General features: G+C 40.4%; 1 protein-coding gene across 1 annotated transcript in view; it reads right to left on the bottom strand.

The window, feature by feature from the left end:
• The window catches only part of agmo (alkylglycerol monooxygenase), a 280222-nt gene that overhangs the window by 64427 nt on the left and 192225 nt on the right, over positions 1–23570 (bottom strand). Inside the window, exons 7-12 of the mRNA XM_055661881.1 lie at positions 20597–20662; positions 17167–17246; positions 10706–10840; positions 6645–6761; positions 4873–4955; positions 2747–2843 (exon numbers count right to left, since the gene is read on the bottom strand). Of these exons, the coding sequence (XP_055517856.1) occupies positions 2747–2843; positions 4873–4955; positions 6645–6761; positions 10706–10840; positions 17167–17246; positions 20597–20662 (578 nt within the window). The remainder of the gene's footprint in view (positions 1–2746; positions 2844–4872; positions 4956–6644; positions 6762–10705; positions 10841–17166; positions 17247–20596; positions 20663–23570) is intronic.

The following is a 23570-nucleotide window of genomic DNA, read 5'->3' as shown; positions in this document are numbered from 1 at the left end:
CACACATCATCACTTAAATATAGGTTTTGAATTTGATCGCTAGCATAATGTTTTATGTGGCAGGTAATAGCCTTCCTTCCATATGAAATGTGATAACTTGGTAACTCCCTGCAAATTATGGTGAACTGTGACAGGACATGATTTCACATGAAGGCCACCAGCTTGCAGCAGAGATGTCAATCATCATGCCTAGCAAAATTGGCATTCTCACTGAAATATTGCAGTACAACGCATATTTTCGAAACTCTGTAGCCTTGAACAAAGGAGCAGGCTGTAACTAGGAGTGAAGGTTTGCATCAAAGTCATTTATAGGATCCATCGCTCCCTGAACCTCAGTCATGCATTTTGTCAGTGGTACAAAACCCACGAAAAACCATTTACAGTCGGGACATATTCTACCCCATAGTTAAGACCTACTGCTTCCTTTGTTAGGAACATTGACCACAATGCTCATCATCCTGGGTGCCCACCTTTGGAATAAACTGATGGAAACATAGGATGACTACTCCCATCACCATCCTCCCTCTCAAAGGCAAATCTGTCCCTTGGAAACAAAGTTATAGAAGATCACTCCAGAGACTTCATGCACTTTGAAACTAGTGTAATTTTTGCACATAACTGAATAATTAGACCATCTGTGATCCCTGAAACTCTCAGATCCTAAATTTTATTTTAAAGCACACTTCAAAGCATGAAAATTATATTCTGGATTTATGTTCTTAAAAGTCAAAGCAAATGAGTAATCTACAGCACTCTATAGCTTTCACAACATTTTCAATAATAAGACTGTAAGTATACAAATAACCGCAGCTCTACCTCATCATCACATCTCATGATTTTAATTTTCTCCCAATTGTTAACTTGCTTGTCCAGGTACAGCAGGTACTTCCAAGGTACAGCAGGTTTCGGCTAACATCCAGACTTAGGTCAACAGGGGTAGGCAATCATCATTTTATAAAAGCTCAGCCATTTACTATTAACTTTCAATGGACAAATGAATTTTTCTGTCAATGTCTGACTGTTCATTGATGAGCAAAAGCTGAATTGGACCATGATTACACAAGGAAGGTGCGAGCATGATATTCTGATTAGTGGCTCACCTTTGGATTTGAAGCCCATCAGTTAGATTTCTACTCTTGCCAAAATCAAAACAGCTCTTCTTACAAATTACATTTTGTGCAACTATAATTAGCCTCTTGAGATAAACCCATTCTTATCGTTCTCATCCCTCTTCAAGGTTTGACACAAGAAACCACAGCATCCTCTTCCAATATCTCATACAAATTAACTAACTAGATAGGTCAAAACATAGCTTTTTTCTAATCTTATATATTGTTTTAGCCATAGAATCGCCAGCAACTACTTCTTTTTCACATATCCATACTGTTGCCCCTACTATCCCAAGTACCTACTCTGCACCCCTCCTAATTTTCTTCTGAACACATCCCATTAATAACTACATCCCAAAGCATAAGGCATTTCCACATAAACTCAGAACGCACCTACTTTTGCCTTACCATCACCTCCCATGGTTCTTGAATGGTGGAGATATTAAAATTTTGATGACTTGCCTACTTGTCTTTGTACTGTTCTCCCAATTCCCAGAGCTTCCATTGTAGCCATGGCAGATGCATTCCCCTTCTCTTACCCCTAATCACAGTGTCCATATGCAACACAAACATGTATCTTACAATAAATTTGATAATGGTTCCAACAGTGAAGGCTACATTACTATTGATACAAAGTGCTGGAACAACTCAGTGGGTTCATTTACTCCAGCACTTTGTGTCTTTTTTGTAAACCAGAATCTTTGTTCCTCTGCTATCGCTCAAGTTAACCTGGGCCTCCCGTTAACGTCCACTGTGGAATTTTTGTGGGCCCTGTTCTAAGGAGACATCTGCCTTGTACATTATGTTTGACTTAATTGTTAGAATCATCAAGCACAGGTCTGAATGCTGGACAAGCAAGTTAACAATTGGGAGTAAATTTAAATCATGAGATGTGATGATGAGGTAGAGCTGTAGTTATTTGTATACTTACAGTCTTTTAGGATGAGGCTTCTGAGAGAGCTGGTATGTGTTCAGAAATAGGATGCAAACTTGCAGGACACAAGTTCAAGAAACATTTAGACAGGTACAAGGATAGGACAGGTTTAGAGGGATATGGACAAAATGCTGGCTGGTGGGACAAGTGTAGCTGGGACATTTTGGGCCAAAGGACCTATTCCCACACTGTATCACTCTATAACCCTGACACCAGAGGTAATGATGTAACATGAGAAAATGAATCCAAAAGCCACAAAGAGTGAAGAACAGCCCACAGCCGAGGAAGAAATAAAAACTAGCTCTACATCTAAGATAGTCAAAAATGCTGGAGAAACTGAGCGGGTGAGGCAGCATCTATGGAGCAAAGGAAATTGGCAAAGTTTCGGGTCGAAACCCTTTTTCAGATGCTGCCACACCCGCTGAGTTTCTCCAGCATTTTTGTCTACTTTCGATTTTCCAGCATCTGCAGTTCCTTCTTAAACATAGCTCTACATCTAGTTGTCTTTTGGATGAACATTGTTTCAACTTATTTTATAACCTTTACCTGTGAGGGAATTAGAACCTGCAATAGGTCAACCAGCTCAATAACACAAGGATGCAAGGCCCATATCGTTACTTTTATCATTAACACAAACCATTGTACAGATACAATTTATTTCCTTTTCTATAAATGTAGTTAATTATATGTAAAAAACACTTACTTCAGTCACTAGCTTAAAAGGGCCTGTCATGGAACTTAGTTCATGAAGATAGAGGAAAGCACAGCATCTGATGAATTCCAGTATACCTGCGTCTGTTCTATTAACAGTCAAGACAAGACAAGATTATTGCAAAAATAAAACCGCAAATATGGGCTGAAGCAAGCAGCTTTACTACAATAAAAACAAAGGTGAAAAATGACATGGCAGTTATAACAGAAAAAAAAGTGCAAATCATGAGATAGACCAAAAAACTGAAATACATGTTTAAAAGTACACCCTAATCATTTCATAAATCTTGCATAATTCCACCTTTGAATTTAAGCGACAACTGCACCCACTGCCAAGGTCCAACATTGCTTTTATTATTATTATTATTATTATTATTCGTGTCACAAGGTCAGGTTCACTCAATTTAGCCTTCCTCGGCCTTTCTTTACTCAAGAGGAAAATGTTTCAGTGAGCATTGAAAGGAACAGAATGAATTAAAATTCTGGTCACAACGCGACAGGAAGCAGATGATTGCAGCGGAGAGAGTGTACAGGAGAACGCTCATGATGTTGTCTGGAATGGGGAGTTCTGAGGAGAGAGTAGAAAAGTAAGGTTTGTTTTCCTTGGAGTGGAGGAGGATGGGGGGGGGGGGCTCTTTATAGATGGAAACAACATTATGAGGGACATCAATAGGATGGTTGCAAATAACTTTTTACCCAAAGCAAAGGTACATAAAACTAGGGAGCACAGGTTTGGGGTAAATCGTATGAGGTTTAAAAGAGAACCAAGCTTTTATACATGGGTGGTTGGAATCGTTAGTGAAGATAAGTACTCCCACCATATTTAAGAAGTATCTAGTCAAACATTTGAATCACCAAGACACAAAAGGCTGTGGACCAAGTGCTGGTGAATGGGATTGGTACAGAAAGACACTTAATGGTCTGTAGACATGGAGGGCCAAAAGATCCGATTCAGTGCAGTATGGCTGCATGACGCTTAAGGTGTAAAGGAGTATTACGACAAAAAATATCAATATTAAACATCTTAATCATCGTCAGTTACTAAGATAATGCGAAAAGAAAATTTAGATGCTGGAAATCTGAAATAAAAACAAAACATTCTGGAAAACTCAATATTTCAGGCAGCATCAGGGGAAACAAAAACAGACAACAGTTTGAGTCTATGAACCTTCTGCAGAACTGGTTCAAAAGCCATGGAATTAAGAATAGAGAGATTAAAAAAGAGAACACTAATGGCAGGGATCATTATAAACTTCTAAACATTCACCACATTTCATTGCCGCTGAAAGAGATTTGGACAAATACATGCATAGGAAAGTTTAAGAGGGATATGGGCCAAATGTAGGTAGGTGGGACTAGCATAGATGGGCCATCTTAGATGGTACAGACGAGTTGGGCTGAAGGGCCTGCTTCTGTGCTGGATGGCGCTAAATCAAGTAACTGCTTGCTCGGGGAACATTCTACAACAGTCCAACAAGTCATCCCCACAAGCCAAGGCTCCACCTGTAGATAAAACAATTTTCAAGCTGTATTTGGCTGTCACTCTCTCTGCAATGATGCCCACTCCTTGGCTCCTTTGCAGCTGCAACTGTACCTAGTGTTCTCATGAAAGATGTATTTTGCTGAGCCAGTTGCTGAAATGACAAGCTTGCAAGATCTTCATCATGTCAGTGTATAGAAATAAATGGTGACATCTTGAAATTATCATGTTTTATCACAGAGTGTATGCAGTAATTAGAATGATTCAGTGGGAACCCACGGAACAAATACTTTACATCCTGGCTGTGTGATATTTCTCCATGGTCCTCTCATGTCTTTAGATGCTAACCTTAGCTCACTGCTAGTATCAAAAGGTCAGAGGTTCATGTTGCATGCCAGCGATCTGACTACAGAATCAAAACCAACACTTCAATTCATTACTTTAATGATGCTCCCATCTGTTTCCGATTTAGTCTGGATCCCCATTGCAAGAATGAAAATATGGAAGTCAATTTAGGGCAACAATGCATCCACATTGCACACATTTTCATAGATGCAGCCAAATGTCAACTTCAATATATTGTAACTGACCAATAAAGTAAGTCATTAATTAAGGACAAAAGGAAGAATAACACTTGCCTATTCTCCATCATTAATCCAATAGAAGTCAGTGTCAAGATGACATAGCCAATTCCGAAGAGGATTGTTATTTCCGATGCAACCTGTCAACCATACAGAAAAATAAATGTTGAAAAACTACAATTAGCAAACAACTGATGCTTTGAGCTCCAAACCTGTACCATATAACGACCACAGATCTATTATTAGGCCATTGAGGTATGGGAATATAAGCTAAACTATCATTCTACAATTCTGTTGATAATGCAAAAAAGTTATTTTTGCTTTTCTATGGTAAACAAAGCCAAATATTATATTTCATTGCTACTGGAATAGGAGCCTGGTTTACAGCATTTCACATCCAATAAGTCACTCTGAAAGCTTGTGAACAAATGCCACAAACAAATTGCATGAACAAAGTCTCTGAAAATCAATGGGGAAAAAAATATCAAGGCTGGCTAAGTTATCAAAGAAAACTTTGCACTCTTCACAAAGGCAAGAAATGCAATAGTTTAAAGATCAATGGGAAATATGACATCTCAAGCAATCTAAAGCTTTTTCAAAACAACACTGAATTGTCAACCTGGATTACTTGATGAAGACCCCAGAATATTGCTCAAATGTAAACGTTCCAGAAATTCAATACATTTTGTAGCGAACTAAATCTTTACGCGCCACCAGCCTGTCGCGTAACTGACGGCCAAAGTGGGACAGGCCCAAGACGCTGGCGCGATGCAACGTCTCACCTCCAACAGCAGCAGAAGCAGGCAAACGATTGCCAAGCTTGGCCTGGGGCTCACGGCTGTTGCGGTCCGGATCCGCCCCCATTTCTACTCCCAGAGCAGGGCCAAGAAAATTGAAGATAGACACAAAATGCTGGAGTAACTCAGCGCGACCGGCAGCATCTCTGGAGAGAAGGAATGGATGACGTTTCCTGTTGAGACCCTTCTTTCAAGACTGAAGAAGGGTCTCGACCCGAAACATCACCCATTGCATCTCTCCAGAGATGCTGCCTCTCTCCAGAGGTCCCGCTGAGTTTACTATTGCATTTTGTGTCCAACTTCTAAAGTCGTCACGCGCTCCAGACGGCTGTGCGGACGCATGAAGTCGCGCGTGACCTTGGCAGGACCGGCGTGCCTCAACACGACCATGAGGTTTCGTAATTAGCATGCCAAGGAAACGTAAGTTGGACAGGGGCTTTAGTAATTGAAATAATACAAGACAGGTTTACTCATGCTACATTGATAGTTTGGTACGGGTGGGTTTAAAATAGATTGGCAGGGGTCAAGTTCCAATGAAGGACTTAGGCAGGTGAGAGGCTGGAAGTTGCTACAGAAGCTGATGAAAGAAAGTTAATTGTGCAGAATAGGCATGAATATTGATATAGTTCTTCCAGTGTAGCGTGGAGCATCTTGGTTAGCATGGGCAGATTGGGCTAAAGGGCCTGTTTTCATGCTGTATGAGTCTATTGGCCTTACAAACTATGAATGCTCTTTGAAAAAATTATTAAAATCCGAACAAAGTCAACTGATCACTTTTGTATTAGTGTTCTGGTTTCGATCCAGGCTTTCATAATTCCATGAGGAGGATCTCATCAGCAGTTTGCTAAATTGGAAGTTTTTCATTGTTGTATCACTGACTGATGGTGCCAATTGGTGGCACACATGGAGGGCAGATTTCTCCTGATGCATGTATTCAGAGAAGAGCTACTGCTCAAGAGTGTTTGAACGAAAAATCTTTGACATTCTAAATTGAGCAAAGCATGTGTATTAAGTTAAAGAACAAACACTTACTGAATTGTTGGCAAATATTTGTATATAAATGCCCAGAATAAAGAAAAAATGCAGCACTGCATACATCTGAAGCCATGCTGGGATTTTGGGATTGTATGGAATCTCCTTTCCACTAACCTGAAATAAAAAACGTTTTTAATTAATACAGTACTTGGATTATTTCTCAGACTAAATATGGCCTAAAATAAAATTCCAGCCAACATTTTCCTTAATATATCCTAATATATATTTTTGCTCCTTTGATGTCATTATCATATAATTGAACACATGATTGAATTTCAGTTATGTTTCTTCATTTTGAGGTGTACTTGCACAGATATTTCATTGTAATAAAGATGATACTGTACTAGTAGTGCGTGAACTCCCAATCTTCATGCACAATCCTGACAGGTAGACAAAAACAAGTTATGCTTGTGCATACAGGAAAGATAATAGGGGATCCATAATCATATCATATCTGGCATTCACAAATTCCATTTTCACAATGGAACATTCCTAATATTGGAAGGATTTGGGCACACTCTATTGAACTTTACTACTTTCTAGCTGTGCACACAAGTAATTACTCTGAATTTGTGAGTCAGTCCTTTTGGATAATAAAGGACCATGAAGATCTAATAAAATTTGATGCTTTGCCAGCCAGAGTTATTTTGAAGCAGTCAAGCATTGGTATATTATTATTATTAATATTATTATTATTATTATTATTATGATTATTATTATTATTATATCATATAACATCATATCATATACCTATTACATGTCTGATCTTGTACGTGTGTATATGTGGGTGTCTTTACATCTTCGCAAAAAAACAACGCAGTAACGATAACATTTTTACATATTCCAGTTAACATGATTCCCGACGAGGTCGTGATCACCTTATCTGAACATTTCATGCTTTATTTTTCAACCTATTACTGATTAAATTTTAAAAAAGTCAAAAGACTTTGAATTTAAAACGACCAGTTTTCGACCAGATTATGTCACAATGACTCTGCTCGGAGCCATCTCACACACAGAATCCTCCACGTGCTTCGATGATATCACCCCCCAGACCCCTCCACCCCCATAAAATACAAGCCGAGTCTATCCAGTCTTTCTTCATACGAAAGTCCTGACATCCCAGGAATCAGTCTGGTGAACCTTCTCTGTACTCCCTCTATGGCAAGAATGTCCCAAAACTGTACACAATACTCCAGGAGTGGTCTCACCAAGACCCTGTACAACTGCAGTAGAACCTCCCTGCTCCTATACTCAAATACTTATGTTATGAATGCTAACATACCATTTGCTTTCTTCACTGCCTGCTGCACCTGTATGCCTACTTTCAATGACTGGTGTACCATGACACCTAGGTCTTGTTGCATCTCCCCTTTTCCCAATCGGCCACATGTATTTATACTCCAATAATCAGCGATTCAGCAATACCTTATCTACAGAGCATAGTACAGCCTCTTGCTTCTTAAGGTTGACAGCTTCTTAAGATTGAAAGGTTCTTAAGATTGACAGGTTCTTCTGAGAGAGGAAGGGTTAGCCATATATGATTATATGAGAAGGCTATTTTTCTGCAGATAAAGCATCTTGGTTTTTTTTAAAACTAATGATGCACATTATAATCTTACAGAGCAAGGGTAGGAGCCGAGAGTCTGAATATCCTCTTAATGCTTATATTATAGAGGAGACATTCGTGAAGTTGTGCTTGTTATCTCGCCTGTGTTTATGGGGGGAAAAGAACATAAAGATCTTGTTTGCCTTGCAAGAGCTTTCTGCTGGCTTTGCAATTAATCAGAGAAGTTAACAGCCTGTCTTAGTTTCAGCTGAATCCATTTTGTAAAGGTTAAATCTTTTAAACTTCCTCACCTTCCACACCCCCCCCACCCCCCATCTCGACTCATTACTGATTAACCGTCTAAAAAAGTCAAAAGACTGAAATTAAAATCACCTTCAAAAAGGCAGCCACCACCCCCTCCTTCTCTACCCCCTCCCTCCCTCTCTACCCCCCTCCCCCTCTACCCCTCCCTCTACCCCCTGCCCCTCTACCCCCCCCCCATCCTCTCTGCCCCCTCTCCCTCTTTGCCCTCCCCTCTCTATCCCCCCTCTCTCTCTTTACCCCCCCCCCCCTCTAGCTGTGCCTGCACTGTTGGGGGCTATGTGTGAGTGGATAGGGCGGGGGATGGGGAAAAAGGAGCAAATTAATAATATTAACATAATATCAAGGGGCGGGTTAGTGTGTGTGCGTGTGTGACACCGCAGGCTGTCCCATCCCCCCCCCCCCCCCCCCCCCCCCCCCCCCCCATGCGTTGAGGGGACAGGACCCAAAGGGTGCCCCTCAGTCTAGTACTTATTAAAAGTCTGATCTTATACGTGTGTATATGTGTGTGTATATGTGGTTGTCTTTACATCTTCGCAATAACACTACGTGGTAACGATTACATTTTTACATATTCCGATTGACATTTTCCCCTCGAGGCAGAGACCACCTTCAGTGAACATTTCATACTTTATTTCTCAACTTATTCTCGACTCATTACTGATTAACCGTCTAAAAAAGTCAAAAGACTGAAATTAAAATGACCAGCTTCAACTGATGACATCAGAATGGCTCAGCTAGCAGCTTCACTGAAGATTTCATCTTATATTTGAATTATTCGCAATTAAAACTTTAAAAATGACAACTTTTACAAGATTTTTACATATTCTGATTGACATTTCTCCCCTCTAGGCAGAGAACACCTTCACTTAACATTTTTTGCTTTATTTCTCGACTTATTCTCGACTTGTTACTGATTAAAGATTTTAAAAAATCAAAAGATTTGCATTTGCATACCAGTTTGTAGGTTAATTGGTTTGGTAAAGAATGTAAATTGATCCTAGTGTGTAGGATAGTGCTCGTGTCTGGGGATGCTGGTTGGCGTGGACTCCATGTGCTGAAGGGCGTGTTTTCACGTTGTATATCTAAACTTAACTAAAATATAGGTAGACTATCCACTCGATGATCAACCCAAGAAAACTACTAATGATACAAATGTATTGTAAAATGTTAGCAGTTTACTCAAAAAACTTACAATAAGTAGTTTGCACAATGACTTGTTCATATTTTTAAATAGGCACACAGCATAAATGCAAGACCTCTGTCCGCATATTGAACTGATGCCTTCCATTGGATGTATAACCAAATCAACAATTTGATCTGTTGTAATATTTGTTCATGTGGCCCCAAAGATTTCCGCAGGATTTACGCTGTAATTTTGAAAGCCGAGGAAAATTAAGCGCATACGTTTATAAAAAGATTCATAAAAAGTTATGGTTATGTTTTGTAGCCAACTTTCTTTATTTCTGGGGTTTTGTATAAAAGTTAAACCGTCAAAAACTGTGTTTCACCATGCTCAATGGTAACGAATGCCAGGAAATGGGTATTGATGGCCAATGCTTATACGGACATTTAGCATTTGTAACCAAAGATGAATTTCTCCACAAAATATGTTTTTCTTTATTTTCAAAGGTTTATTTAAACGTTGCTTGGTTTATTTTATTCGATGAATTCTGTTTCAATTTATGCAAATTACCCTTTGGAGAGCTGGGATCAAAGATAAATAAGTAAATAAATGATGAAAATATATATAAAGTGCACTGGCAAAGCAGACATGTCATGCTTATGCTGACTGAAACAAAACAACTGGCCTTTGACTTGAAATATTAGTTATGTTTCTCTTTCCACAAATTCTGCCAAACTTGCTGATTGATTCCAGTAATTGCTTTCAATAGATCAAACAGCTTTATGCACATTACTTTACTTGTCTGCAGCTGCCACCTAAATATTGCTATCATATAAAAAGATCTTCTTCAACTTTCACACCATTCCCCTAATTATCCTAAATAAACTGAAACTGCTAGATTTAAACATTTTTAGATTGGACATTTTACACCAAGAAATAATTATTTTGAAATATAAGATGAATATGTACAGCTGGCAATGAATTAATTAATTGTGTCAGGTAGAGATTCCAGCAACTACCCTTCCCTTAATTGAATGAAAAGTATTATTGGTTGTTACATACCAGGGGATGATCTTCAATGCAACCAAGCCTTGGTTTGCCTGGCTCCCATCCAGGTCCATTGATGATGACTGAAATTTTGTTGTTGATGCCAGGGGTAGCCCAAAAGATCTTCAAAATGTAAACTAGATGATGGAACTAAGGATTTAAAAAAAATTGAAATATCATAAAGTAAGATTATGTCAGATTTACCTCCCCCATCTCTGAAAGATCCCTTTCCTGTAATATCACAATCAGTTCCATAAGATGGACAAAACTACTACACCTTCACCGATAACAATCCAGTCGCACCATATCCTCCCTTTACTCAACGTAATATTTCAACCACAGCTGCCATCTAGACTGAGCCATCGGATATGATGTTGGATCAAAGATTTTGGTCAAAAGATTACAGAGACAACACACAAAACCTGCACTTGTTTTAAATTTCCCATCCAAAATTTCTCCCTCTGTCCCCTCTTTTCAGTCTGAAGAAAGCAGCAGGATTATTGTTCATAGGGAATTGGAGAAAATTCTGCTTATTTTTCTATATTAAACCTACACAAAATGCAACAACGCATCATTAATCAGTGAGAGAAAACAGATTTGCAGAACAACCCACACAAGCACATTGCATAATAAAGTCTCAACTCCCCAGAGAGCTCTGATATGTACATTCTGAAGTATTCTTTGAGTTTCTGTTTATTTATGCATTGTTCAGGACAAGGTCAGCATTTTCACTGACAAGGCCAGCAGTTATTGTGTGTCCCTTCTTATCTTTGAGCAAGTGGAGGCGAGCTGTTTTCTAGATCCTCTGCAGTCCTCGTGGTGAAGATACTACACAGTGCTTTTGGGTGAGGAGTTCCAGGATTAGAATTAGCAATGACAAAGGAGTGGCAATATAAAATATAGGGATATAAGGAATAGAAACAAGAGTAGGTGATTTTCTCCCTTGTGTCAGTTCCAGCATTCAATAAGATCAATCACCAGTCTTTTACCTTTGCACCATTTTCCTGCACTCTATATCGGGAAGGTCATTGATGAAGCATCTAAGAGCGGTTTGAACCTAGGATACTGCTTGTGGAACTCCTACAGTACAAACAAGCAACTGCAATGATGCCCTGGGTCAGGGACAATTGACTTCCAAGAACTGCAACCATTGATGCCCATTGGCTCCAGGTTTGCCGCACTCTTATCAAATGTGAGTAAAAGGCACTAGTGAACCAAGTGTGTTCCTAATAACAATTGGGTCATTGATGTCTGTAATTCCACATTTTAATTACATATAGATTCTGCGTTGATAAAATGGAGATTTAAAAAAAATAAAAAAATTAGTAGTGTACATTACAATGATATAAGCCAAAACTAACATAATACATTTCCTGTACCACTTCATATTTTAAACTTTAAAAAGAAGAAAAGTAAAGAGAGTTAGATAGGATAGTAAGTGCGTGAAAGAGTGATCAAGAAAGACCCTTAGAAACGTAAAACTCGAAAAAGAGGTAAGAAGAAAGTCAAAGAAAAAGAAAGAGAGAAAAAGAGAACTGAAGATATATAAAAGTAAAAAATAAATAAAAGGGATATACCTACTTCGTATTTTTACTACCCCCTCACCAGGTCCTGAAACCATTTATTTTCAAAGTTATGTTGCACCCTATACTTGTAATGTCGATAAATGGAGACCAAATCTTTTGGAAATGGTCTGGTTTACCTGCTAGGAGGAGTCTCATATCTTCCAGGTGTAACATTTCGGACATATTTGAAATCCACATAATTATCGTTGGTGTTGGGGCGTTTGAATGCAGGTGTCTAGATTTATTGTTCATCGAGAACTCGAAATTATAAGGCCTGTAATTTACCTACCGGTCCACTACTTGTTTTCTTGAAGATAGACACAAATGCTGGGGTGCCTCAATGGGGCAGGCAGCACCACTGGAGAAAATGAATTGGTGACGTTTCGGGACATGACCCTTCTTTTGAAACATTGTTTTAAACAAGTGGTGACATATTTGATCTTTGTATTAGTAGAGCTATCCATACTGATTGAAGCCTTGATTTATTTTTAGTTCTGCCTAATATACTTGCAGGATAACCAGCATATACCATCCAGTTGCCATACACAGGGTTTCAAGTGGCACAAGACTTGGCCTGAGTACTTGCAACAGCTTCACAAAAATTATGGATTAGGTAGCCAATACGTTTAAAGATGTATTATGGTAATGTTGTGTCATTCTTTCATACTTCCACCATTACCCATGGTAAAGATGGTCAAAAAATAATTATTATAATCCTTTTTTTAGATATTACTATTCTTTTCATCATGGCTGGCTGTGTATCTTAGGAGCCTTTTATTTGTTGCTTACTCTCACAATGAGATTAATATACTGACAGAAATACAACAAATTACCAGTGCAATATACCATTGAGAACTTGTTCTGTGAGATGCTTTTCATGAACAGGGGAGTGGAGACTGAAAGTCTAATCTATAAATGTGATCGTCTTAACATATTTAGATGACTGACATTATTGTGTGCCATCTGTAGAAGGATCCTGACTCATAATGTTGCCTATCCATGCCCTCCATAGATGCTGTCTGAGAACGATGTGGGATTTCTATATCCTGTTTCCAGGAACCTTGGCTTTGCTACAAATATGGGTGGATGGAGGCAGCTCCAATATCTGTTTTCATTTGTGTTTGATGGGGGAATAGGTGCTGGTAAGTAGTTAATTTTGCCACAGCATGAAGGCTGCATCACTCAATTGCTTTAAGTTTTGTAATTCCTTTCATGTCAATATATTTAGCTGTGTGGATTCCAATTAAAGTGGTCAAATTTTGGTACAAAAAAACAACCCGTGAACAACAATACAATAAAGTGTTTAAGAAGGAACTGCAGATGCTGGAGAATCGAAGGTACACAAAAAAGCTGGAGAAACTCAGCAGGTGCAGCAGCATCTATGGAGCGAAGGAAATAGGCAACGTTTCGGGCCGAAACCCTTCTTCAGACTGATCGGGGGCGGGGGTGGGCAGGGACAAGAAAGGAAAAAGGAGGAGGAGCCCGAAGGCGGGGGGATGGGAGGATACAGCAGGGGGGCTGAGGAAGGGGAGGAGACAGCAAAGACTAACAAAATTGGGAGAATTCGATGTTCATGCCCCCAGGATGCAGACTCCCCAAACGGAATATGAGGTGCTGTTCCTCCAATTTCCGGTGCTGCTCGCTGTGGCCATGGAGGAGACCCAGGACAGAGAGGACGGAGACGGAGTGGGAGGGGGAGTTGAAGTGCTGAGCCACCGGGAGGTCAGCTTGGTTATTGCGGACCGAGCGGAGGTGTTCGGCGAAACGATCGCCCAAACTCCGCTTGGTCTCACCGATATAGATCTGCTGACATCTAGAGCAGCGCACGCAATAGATGAGGTTGGAAGAGATGCAGGTAAACCTCTGTCGCACCTGCAACGATTGCTTGGGTCCTTGAACGGAGTCGAGGGGGGAGGTAAAGGGACAAGTGTTGCATCTCTTGCGGTTGCAAGGAAAAGTGCCCGGGGAGGGGGTGGTACGAGAGGGAAGGGAAGAATTGACAAGGGAGTTATGGAGGGAGCGGTCTTTGCGGAAGGCAGATATGGGGGGAGATGGGAAGATATGGCGAGTGGTGGGGTCACGTTGGAGGTGGCGAAACTGACGGAGGATTACTTTTTGTATGTGATGGCTGATGGGATGAAAGGTGAGGACTAGGGGGACTCGGCCCTTGTTGCGAGTGGGGGCATGGGGAGAGAGAGCAGTGTTGCGGGGTATGGAAGAGACCCTGGTGCGAGGCTCATTTATGGTGGAGGAGGGGAACCCCCGTTCCCTGAATAGTGAGGACATTTCAGATGTCCTGGTGTGGAACTCCTCATCAGTGGAGCAGATGCTGCGTAGACGGAGGAATTGGGAGTAGGGGATGGAGTCCTTACAGGAAGCAGGGTGGGCAGAAGTGTAGTCCAGATAGCCATGGGAGTCAGTGGGTTTATAGTGTATGTCGGTCAGAAGTCTATCACCTGCAATGGAGATAGTGAGGTCAAGGAATGGTAGGGAAGTGTCGGAAATGGTCCAGGTGTATTTGAGTGCCGGATGGAAATTAGTGGTGAAGTGGATGAAGTCAGTCAGTTGTGTGCGGGTGCAGGAGGTGGCACCAAAGCAGTCGTCGATGTAGCGGAGGTAGAGGTCGGGGATGGGGCCCTGGTATGTATTGAACAAGGATTGCTCGACGTAACGTGTGCCCATAGCTACGCCTTGTATTTGGAGGAAATGGGAGGAGTCGAACGTGAAGTTATTGAGGGTAAGGACCAGCTCCGCTAGGCGGAGGAGAGTGTCAGTGGCTGGGTATAGGTTGCTTCTCTGGTCGAGGAAGAACCGGAGGGCTTTGAGACCATCGTGGTGGGGGATGGAGGTGTAGAGTGACTGGACGTCCATGGTGAAGGTGAGAGGGTGAGGGCCTAGAGAATGGAATGCGCGGAGACGACGGAGAGTGTCTGAGGTGTCTTGAACATAGGTAGGGAGGGATTTAACCAAGGGTGATAGGATGGAGTCAAGGTATTTGGAAATGAGTTCGGTGGGGCACGAACAGGCAGAGACAATGGGTCTTCCGGGACAGTCAGGTTTGTGGATTTTAGGGAGAAGGTAAAATCGGGTTGTGCGGGGCTGGGGAACGATGAGGTTGGAGGCTCGATCGGGTAGGGCATTGGAGTGGATGCAATAAAGTGGTTGGCCAAGCAGCTTCTCTGGCTAGTTAACTAAATACTAGTGTAACCTAAACTGCGTAAATGGATGTCCTGAATTAATGACCTGGAACATTGGGAGATGCCAGCTGTTTTACTGCAAGTTGCTGGAATTTAGCGCCTGAGAAATGCCGCAAGTTCAGGACTCTCTTGTGAATGCAAAAGTACTGAACTTGTTCGTAAGCTCCAACAGTGATTTCTCACCTGGGCTCCACCATTGGACTCCAAGTGATGCAGGAGTATGCCGGATTACCCACTGAGGATAATGGTTTCAAGCCCTAGCGCAGATTGGATCTAATAATCAGAAACTTTTAACCAAATAAAACGGATTTAAACAATTGATATTTTAAATGAAAATAATATATTTAAATGCATAATTACTGTTATAACCACAATATAAACATTCATATTAATTAAAATTAATATGAAAAGAAAAGCACTTATTTGTTTCACCAGAGAAGGATACTTCCATTATTTCAACAGCGCCACAGTAAATATGCCAAACAAGGCTGGCATATCAGTGACAGACCAAAAACAAAGTACACTCAGGCCTCAATTCAACATGGCTGAGTTCCACCTGTGCTTAGGCCAATAATGGAAGTCCAGAAAGTAGGATGTTTTTAAAAACGTGACGGTGAGAGTTCAAGGTATGCATATTCCTCTGAGAGTGAAGGACATGGCACGCAGAGGAAACTATATGCCAGTTAGCCTGACTTCAGCAAGTACTAAGATTTTTGAATCCATTATTAAGGATGAGGTTTCCAAATACTTTGAAGCCTGTTTCCATGCTGTATATCTAGCAGGATAGATAAAGAAGAGTCAGTGGATGTTGTTTATCTGGATTTTCAGAAGGCCTTTGATAAGGTGCCACACATGAGCCTACTAAAGAAGGTGAAAGCCCATGGTATTAGAGGGAAGATATTGGCATAGATAGAAGTTAGCTGAATGGCAGAGACGCTCAGCAGAGACCACACCAACATGCGCAGCAGGGTGAACTTGCATATATATTTTATTTACAGGGATCCCATGCCACCAGGGTACAATGTGCGGTAATGCTGTTGATCTCGGGCTGGTCCAGTAGCTCAGTCCTGGTCTTCAAAGGAGGAGGCATAGCTGTTCCCTGCAGTAAACCCTTGACTTGACAGCAGGAGCTGGCAGTTCCAATGATGCTCTGCAATACCCTGGATGATTGAACGGGCAGTGCTGGATGTTTCTGGGATAGGGAGAAGGCCGACAAGGTTCAAGTGGCCAAACCAATATCAGCTGATTTGACCCAGCTGTTACCAATGATGCTGGGGATTGGCCTCTCTTGGCCTGTCAGCCAGTGACAGGGATCACAGGGAGGAGGCGCTGTCTCACTGTAGATAAAAACATGACAATAAGAGAACTTGCAAAAGCTAATGGAGATGTCTTGAAGACAGTCTGTACTATTGCTGAGGAAGTGTTGGATATCCTAAATTGTTTAAAGCTATATAAATTACCTGGGAATCCAAGGACATTGTGGGAAGTTATAGAATAAATTGGAGGATCCTGGCAAAGATATATATGAATCATCATTAGACACGAGTGAGGTGTCAGAAAACAGGTTAAGTTTTAACCTCAACACTCATGTTAAAATATCCATTCTGTTAAAAATATGTTGCTGAAAGGGAATGACTCTCCTTCACAGTATGGCATAAATGGTTCAACACTATAATGTAAGAAATCAAATAAGATTTGATGATAGAATAAATACCTGCACCCAGAAGGGTCCAAATGCATTGATCGGGTGAGTTAAGCCGTAGATGACCTTTTCTTTTTCTGGCTCAAAGGTTCCTGTTCAATCAAGGAAAAATAATGGTGAGGAGGAATTTATATTCACCATGCATGTATCAGTCTTGCCTGATTCTATACAGAGTAGGAGAGATAAATTCCTTTATCATTGTTACTTTTTTGCTTATCTTTCTTTCATTGTTCTATATCTCTCTACATCATGGTCTATCTCCCGTTTCCCTTTCCCGCTCATGTCTGTCACTCTGAAGAAGAGTCTCAATCCAAAACATCACCCATTCCTTCCCTCTCTCTCTCAAACAGAGAGATGCTGCCTGTCCTGCTGAGTTTTTCCAGCTTTTTGTGTCTATCTTTGTAGAAACGTGAACATCGGTTGATTGAAGACTCAATGTTCTGCAGGTTCTAAGATACAGTTGAAAGCATAATGCAAGCTTGTTTGGAACTGTGTCAAGCTTGTGCAAATACATCAAAACCATACAAATCCCTTGAACCCATGAAAAAATGCTAACTGGGCAATGTGCAGCTTTGTGAGTGGTTTTGTTTTAAGATGAGGATCCTTGGCTGCAAAACTCTGATATGCACAAGTCACTATCGATCAGGATTAACATGCCAAAAGGCTTTTCTATTGCTCTCTCCATTGCTGGAGAGCACTTCAGGAAAACAGGTACATTTCTAGTTCCAGTTTTCAAGTCACAGCCAAATGGGTGCTCTGGACTTCCTTTCATTAACCACCAACCTTCTCTCACCTCTGTGATCCTCATTTAAAAAAATTCTGAACCTGATTTTTGTCACATTCTTTATTTTAACAATTTTTATTTCCTTATTTTTTAAAGTGATGCGCCGAGATTTTTCTCCAAATTTAAAGATGTGAAAGAGTTTCAAACTGCTGTTGCAGCTTCCATCAATCAGCAGAAGCAAAAGTCCAACGAACAGGGCTCAAAGTTATTGAAGTGGTTAATGCAGACAGAAGTGAAAACTGAGATCAAAGATTAAGTGGATGAAGTAGCTAACAGTAGTAGTTGAGATAGGTTTTTGAAGAGACTTAAACAAATGTAAAGATAAATAATGTTAGTGTCACAGCCAGGTGCTGTGAGAATGATGCAAAAGAAAATAAATTCCAAGATTTACAACCATTTTTAATTCCTCTTCATAAATATGCAGAAAACTATTCACTGAAAGATCTTATCAAAAACAATGAGGTAATTGTGATTTTTGACACACTAAATGGAATGTACTGACATGAAATTCTTTGGCTTGTGCATAAGCAGCATAGAAACATAGAAAATAGGTGCAGGAGTAGGCCATTCGGCCCTTCGAGCCTGCACCACCATTCAATATGATCATGGCTGATCATCCAACTCAGTATCCTGTACCTGCCTTCTCTCCATACCCCCTGATCCCTTTAGCCACAAGGGCCACATCTAACTCCCTCTTAAATATAGCCAATGAACTGGCCTCAACTACATTCTGTGGCAGAGAATTCCAGAGATTCACCACTCTCTGTGTAAAAAATGTTTTTCTCATCTCAGTCCTAAAAGATTTCTCCTTTATCCTTAAACTGTGACCCCTTGTTCTGGACTTCCCCAACATCGGGAACAATCTTCCTGCATCTAGCCTGTCCAACCCCTTAAGAATTTTGTAAGTTTCTATAAGATTCCCCTCAATCTTCTAAATTCTAGCGAGTACAAGCCAAGTCTATCCAGTCTTTCTTCATATGAAAGTCCTGACATCCCAAAGCAAGCATTATTGATTGTTATCAGTAGAACATTTAACATTACCAGTTGTGATGTATTTCTCTGGAGCGCAGAAAGTTAAGGGGGGACTTGATAGAGGTCTTTAAAATGATGAGAGGGATAGACAGAGTTGATGTGGATAAGCTTTTCCCTTTGAGAATAGGGAAGATTCAAACAAGAGGACATGACTTCAGAATTAAGGGACAGAAGTTTAAGGGTAACATGAGGGGGAACTTCTTTACTCAGAGAGTGGTAGCGGTGTGGAATGAGCTTCCAGTGGAAGTGGTGGCGGCATGTTCGTTGGTATCATTTAAAAATAAATTGGATAGGCATATGGATGAGAAAGAGAATGGAGGGTTATGGTATGAGTGCAGGCAGGTGGGACTAAGGGAAAAAAAGTTGTTCGGCACGGACTTGTAGGACCGAGATGGCCTGTTTCCGTGCTGTAATTGTTATATGGTTATATGGTTATATAACCTGACCCTAACAGGGAATAGTATAACCAAAGAGCTTCACCTTCAGTTGCACTGTTAAGATGGAATTTAAATGCACGATATGTAATCGATACACTAATTGTAATTTGTGTGCAATTTTACCCATTTGGTAAGATATCTAACACTTTTTTTGAGCACTTTATCTTTGCTTATTGAAGAAGAAGGGCCTTTTCAAAAAATTGGTGGCAGAACACCATAAGAGTCAGTTAGAGGCCAATTTTACAGGGACAATTTAACGTCTTTCACATTAATAATTTGCCCACACGATGAGTCTTGTATGCAAGTTTTTCATTTAGTTGTGAAATGGAACAAAGTTTAACTAATCACAATTTCCACAATAAAGTAGTGAAATGAAACATTGCTTCATGTTAATTCAGGAGGGATTAAAGAAGTCAATGATAAAAACTTTTTCTTGATGAATTCCAGTCCCCTGATACAGATAAAAATAATCAATTTAAAAAAGCAAGTAAACAGCTGTATAAGGGAATTATTGACATTGGCCTCTTCTAATGACATTATATCTAGGAGATAGGGCGAAATGAAGCCATGGCTGTTAATTTGAACATAGCTTCATTTAGTCTCCATTTTGGAGTTAACCATTCCATTCTTATCTTTAATATTTCCCCCTCACAAATTTGTTCTTCTTCCGGTAATATTCTCACTTTAAATTTGTTCCAAGTGAGAGACTTGAGTAAGTTGGAGCCTTTGACTGGAGAATGTTGATTTAACAGGTGTGGTTCCTATGTGACCCAGTACGGAACTGCTGACTGCTCCGGGCACATTAACACTGCTCTGGAAATTCTATGGGAATGTCCCCTGTGAGAATGCTCCCTAATGGTGTTTTTATAACCGTTCTCTAATTTTTTCCTGGAAAATAAACTCTACTGAACTGGGATGCAGGCAGCGAACAGACAGGGGTTTTCACAGATGACTATTATACATCAATGCCAGAAGCTAATCAATTGTTATGGCTCATAAGAGCTTTCAGAAAGAAGTATGTTTTTCTGAGATTGTTGTTTTCATTTGTCCTGACAAATGTATGCAAATCTACTTTTATGAAGTGAATAACAATCACTGATCAGTGTCTTTGCACACTTCCCTGCTGTGTGTAAAAAATATGGATTTGTTTTAACTAGACTACTAAAGAAAAGCATGTCCACCTACTCACCAAAAATCCTGTCCCAAATAATTAGAGTTCCAGCATAATTCTTGTCAATGCAGTATGGATTTCGCCCTGAACAGCATAGGATGAAACATATAAAGGTTATTTTTGCACTACTTGGACTCGTGACTTATTTGGCTCATTTGATTTGCATATAACTCATAACATAACAAAGACAAAAATCAGTCACGGATTCTTTGCAAGTAAGAACGGCATGGTGGTGCAGCAGTAGATTTGCTGCCTTACAGCGCCAGAGATCCAGGTTCGATCCTATCTACAGGTGCTGCCTGTACGGAGTTTGTACGTTCTCGCCGTGACCGCATGGGTTTTTCTCCGGGAATTCCGGTTTTCTCCCATGCTCCAAAGACATACAGGTTTGTAGGTTAATTGGCTTCGGTAAAAATTATAAATTGTCCCTTGTGTGCAAGATAGTGTTAGTGTACGGGGATTGCTGGTCGGCGTGGACCCGTTTAACTTAAGGGCCTGGTTCCGCACTGTATCTCTAATCTAATAATCTAAAGTTAAACATGGGAGAAAACATTTCATCATTTAAAATTTGCATTCATTCTTTTAAGGACTGCCGTGGACTGGATTAAATAAGGAGGATGATTCTAGCATCTTGTTATTCCAGGATCATAACTCTTTTCACAGCATCGCTTCTTCTGATATAATCATAGAGCTATACAGCAGGGGAACTGTCCCTTCAGCCCACCTTGTCCATGCTGACATTTTGAGTTTGGCTCATTTGCCTGCATTTAGCCCGTAGCCCTCTACACCCATGTATAAATCCATATATCTGTCCAAATATTCTCCTTCTATTTTCAACTTCTTCCCACAACTCAAGCCCCAAGCAAGGTAATACCCTGGTGAATCTCGTCTGCAGCCTTTCAACTTAATGACACACTTCCTCGAGCTGGGCAACCACCACTATAAGTGTTGTCTCAATAAAATCTTATAAATCTTATAAAATATTGAGGCATCATAATGTCTCAACATTTGCTCTTAATACCTTCTCAATGAAGGTAAGTGTTCCAAATGTCTTCTTCACCACACTGTCCATCTGACTCACCACTTTTCAGGAGCCATGCACCTGTGCTCCCAGATCTTACTGTTCTGCAATACTCTTCAGGCTCCTACCATTTATTGTGCAAATCCTGCCCAGGTTTGACATACCAAAGTGCAAAACCTCACCCTTGTCAGTTGTTTGCCATTTGCCATTCTTTGGCTCACCTTTCCAACTGATCTAGATCTTGTTGCAAACTTAACTATCCTTCCTCACTTTCTACTTTGCCACATATTTAGGTGTCATCTACAAAATTATTACCAATGTTACGTCCATTGCTATCATTAATGTACCATCAAGCAGCAAGAGACCCAATATAAACCCCTGCAACACACCACTGGTCACAGGTCTCCCATAAAAAATAACAACCCTCCACAACCTCCACAGCTACCTCTTGACTCCTTCCATTCACCTAATATATCTTAAAGCATATTCAACATCTCTGTTCATGATTAAAGCATAAAAACGGAAGAACTTGGAGTAGCAGCATGCCATTAAGCCCCTCGAACCTGCAGTCATACATAATCAAGGCTAAAATTGAAAACAGCTATGATACTGGCCTACTATTTTGGCCTCAACCCCAATTTCCTGCCGGAATCCATAACGTTCAACTTCCCTGTAGTCCAAAAAACTTTCAATTTCCACCTTGTTTTCAATGACTCCATCACCATAGATCTCAGGGTACATAATTTTAATGTCTCAGTCTTTGAGGGAAGAAATTCCTTCTCATTTGTAGAATAAACATGCTCGAAGATCCTCCATGATGAAAATAAAACATCCTCTGCATCCGCCCAACCAAGACCACTTAGAACTTATATATTTCAATGAGATCATGTCTCATTCTTCTAAACCCCAATGAGTATACACTCAACCTGCTTAATGCGGTTAAGCGGCATGGGGCGGCCCGGTGGCACAGCGGTAGAGTTGCTGCCTTACAGCGCTTGCAGCGCCGGAGACCCGGGTTCGATCCTGACTACAGGTACTGTCTGTACGGAGTTTGTACGTTTTATCCCCATGACCGCGTGGGTTTTCTCTGAGATCTTCGGTGTCCTCTCACACTCGAAAGATGTACAGGTATGTAGGCTAATTGGTTTGGTAAATGTAAAAATTGTCCTTCCTGTGTGTGGGACAGTGTTAATGCGCAGGGATCACTAGTCGGCGCGGACTCGGTGGATCGAATGGCCTGTTTCCTCGCTGTATCTCCAAACTAAAAAAAACGAAACCCTTCCATATGACATCCCAGGAATCATGTATTAAACCTTCTTTGCACTCTGTTCATAACAACCATTTCCTTTCTTAAATAAGAAAGTCAAAAGTATCAGAAAGAACTCTGAAATGTCTCACCTACAGTACATTCTAATCGCAACAAATTTTCACCATCCACCTGTATCCTTTTTTCTTAGAAAATGGATTTCATCCATTTTTGTTTCACTCACTGGGTGCTACATTTTCACCTATAGCATCCTTGATATACGTAGAATCATAGAAAATAAGCACAGGAGTAGTCCATTTGGCCCTTCCATGGAAACAACCATGCCGGGAGAAAAAAGTGTGATAAGAACGTTTTCAGCCATAACATCCCTATAGCCTCGTCAGAGTCAGAGTCAGAGTCAATTTAATTGTCATTTGGACCCCTGGAGGTCCAAACGAAATGCCGTAAATACTCACTCTTAAATAATGACCAATTTGTCAAGGTATTTAAATTTGCCATGTGATTGTGGAATGTTGTCAATTCATAAACAAATTTTAGAAAAGGTTCTTTCAGTAAATTACAACAATCCAAGTATACCCACTGGGAATGTTACCAATTATAGAAATAGAAGATGTGAACACAGCTCAAGGTAAAAGGCAAATGGCTTAACTTGAAGAGACTGTTTGAAGAGTTCCCTATAATTGGAATGCAAAATATCGAGGAAT

Source organism: Leucoraja erinacea, chromosome 2 (assembly GCF_028641065.1).
Source record: "Leucoraja erinacea ecotype New England chromosome 2, Leri_hhj_1, whole genome shotgun sequence".
Classification (NCBI taxonomy): Eukaryota; Metazoa; Chordata; class Chondrichthyes; order Rajiformes; family Rajidae; genus Leucoraja; species Leucoraja erinaceus.
The sequence above is the reverse complement of the archived record's forward strand: the minus strand, read 5'-3'. Positions and strand labels throughout refer to the sequence as shown.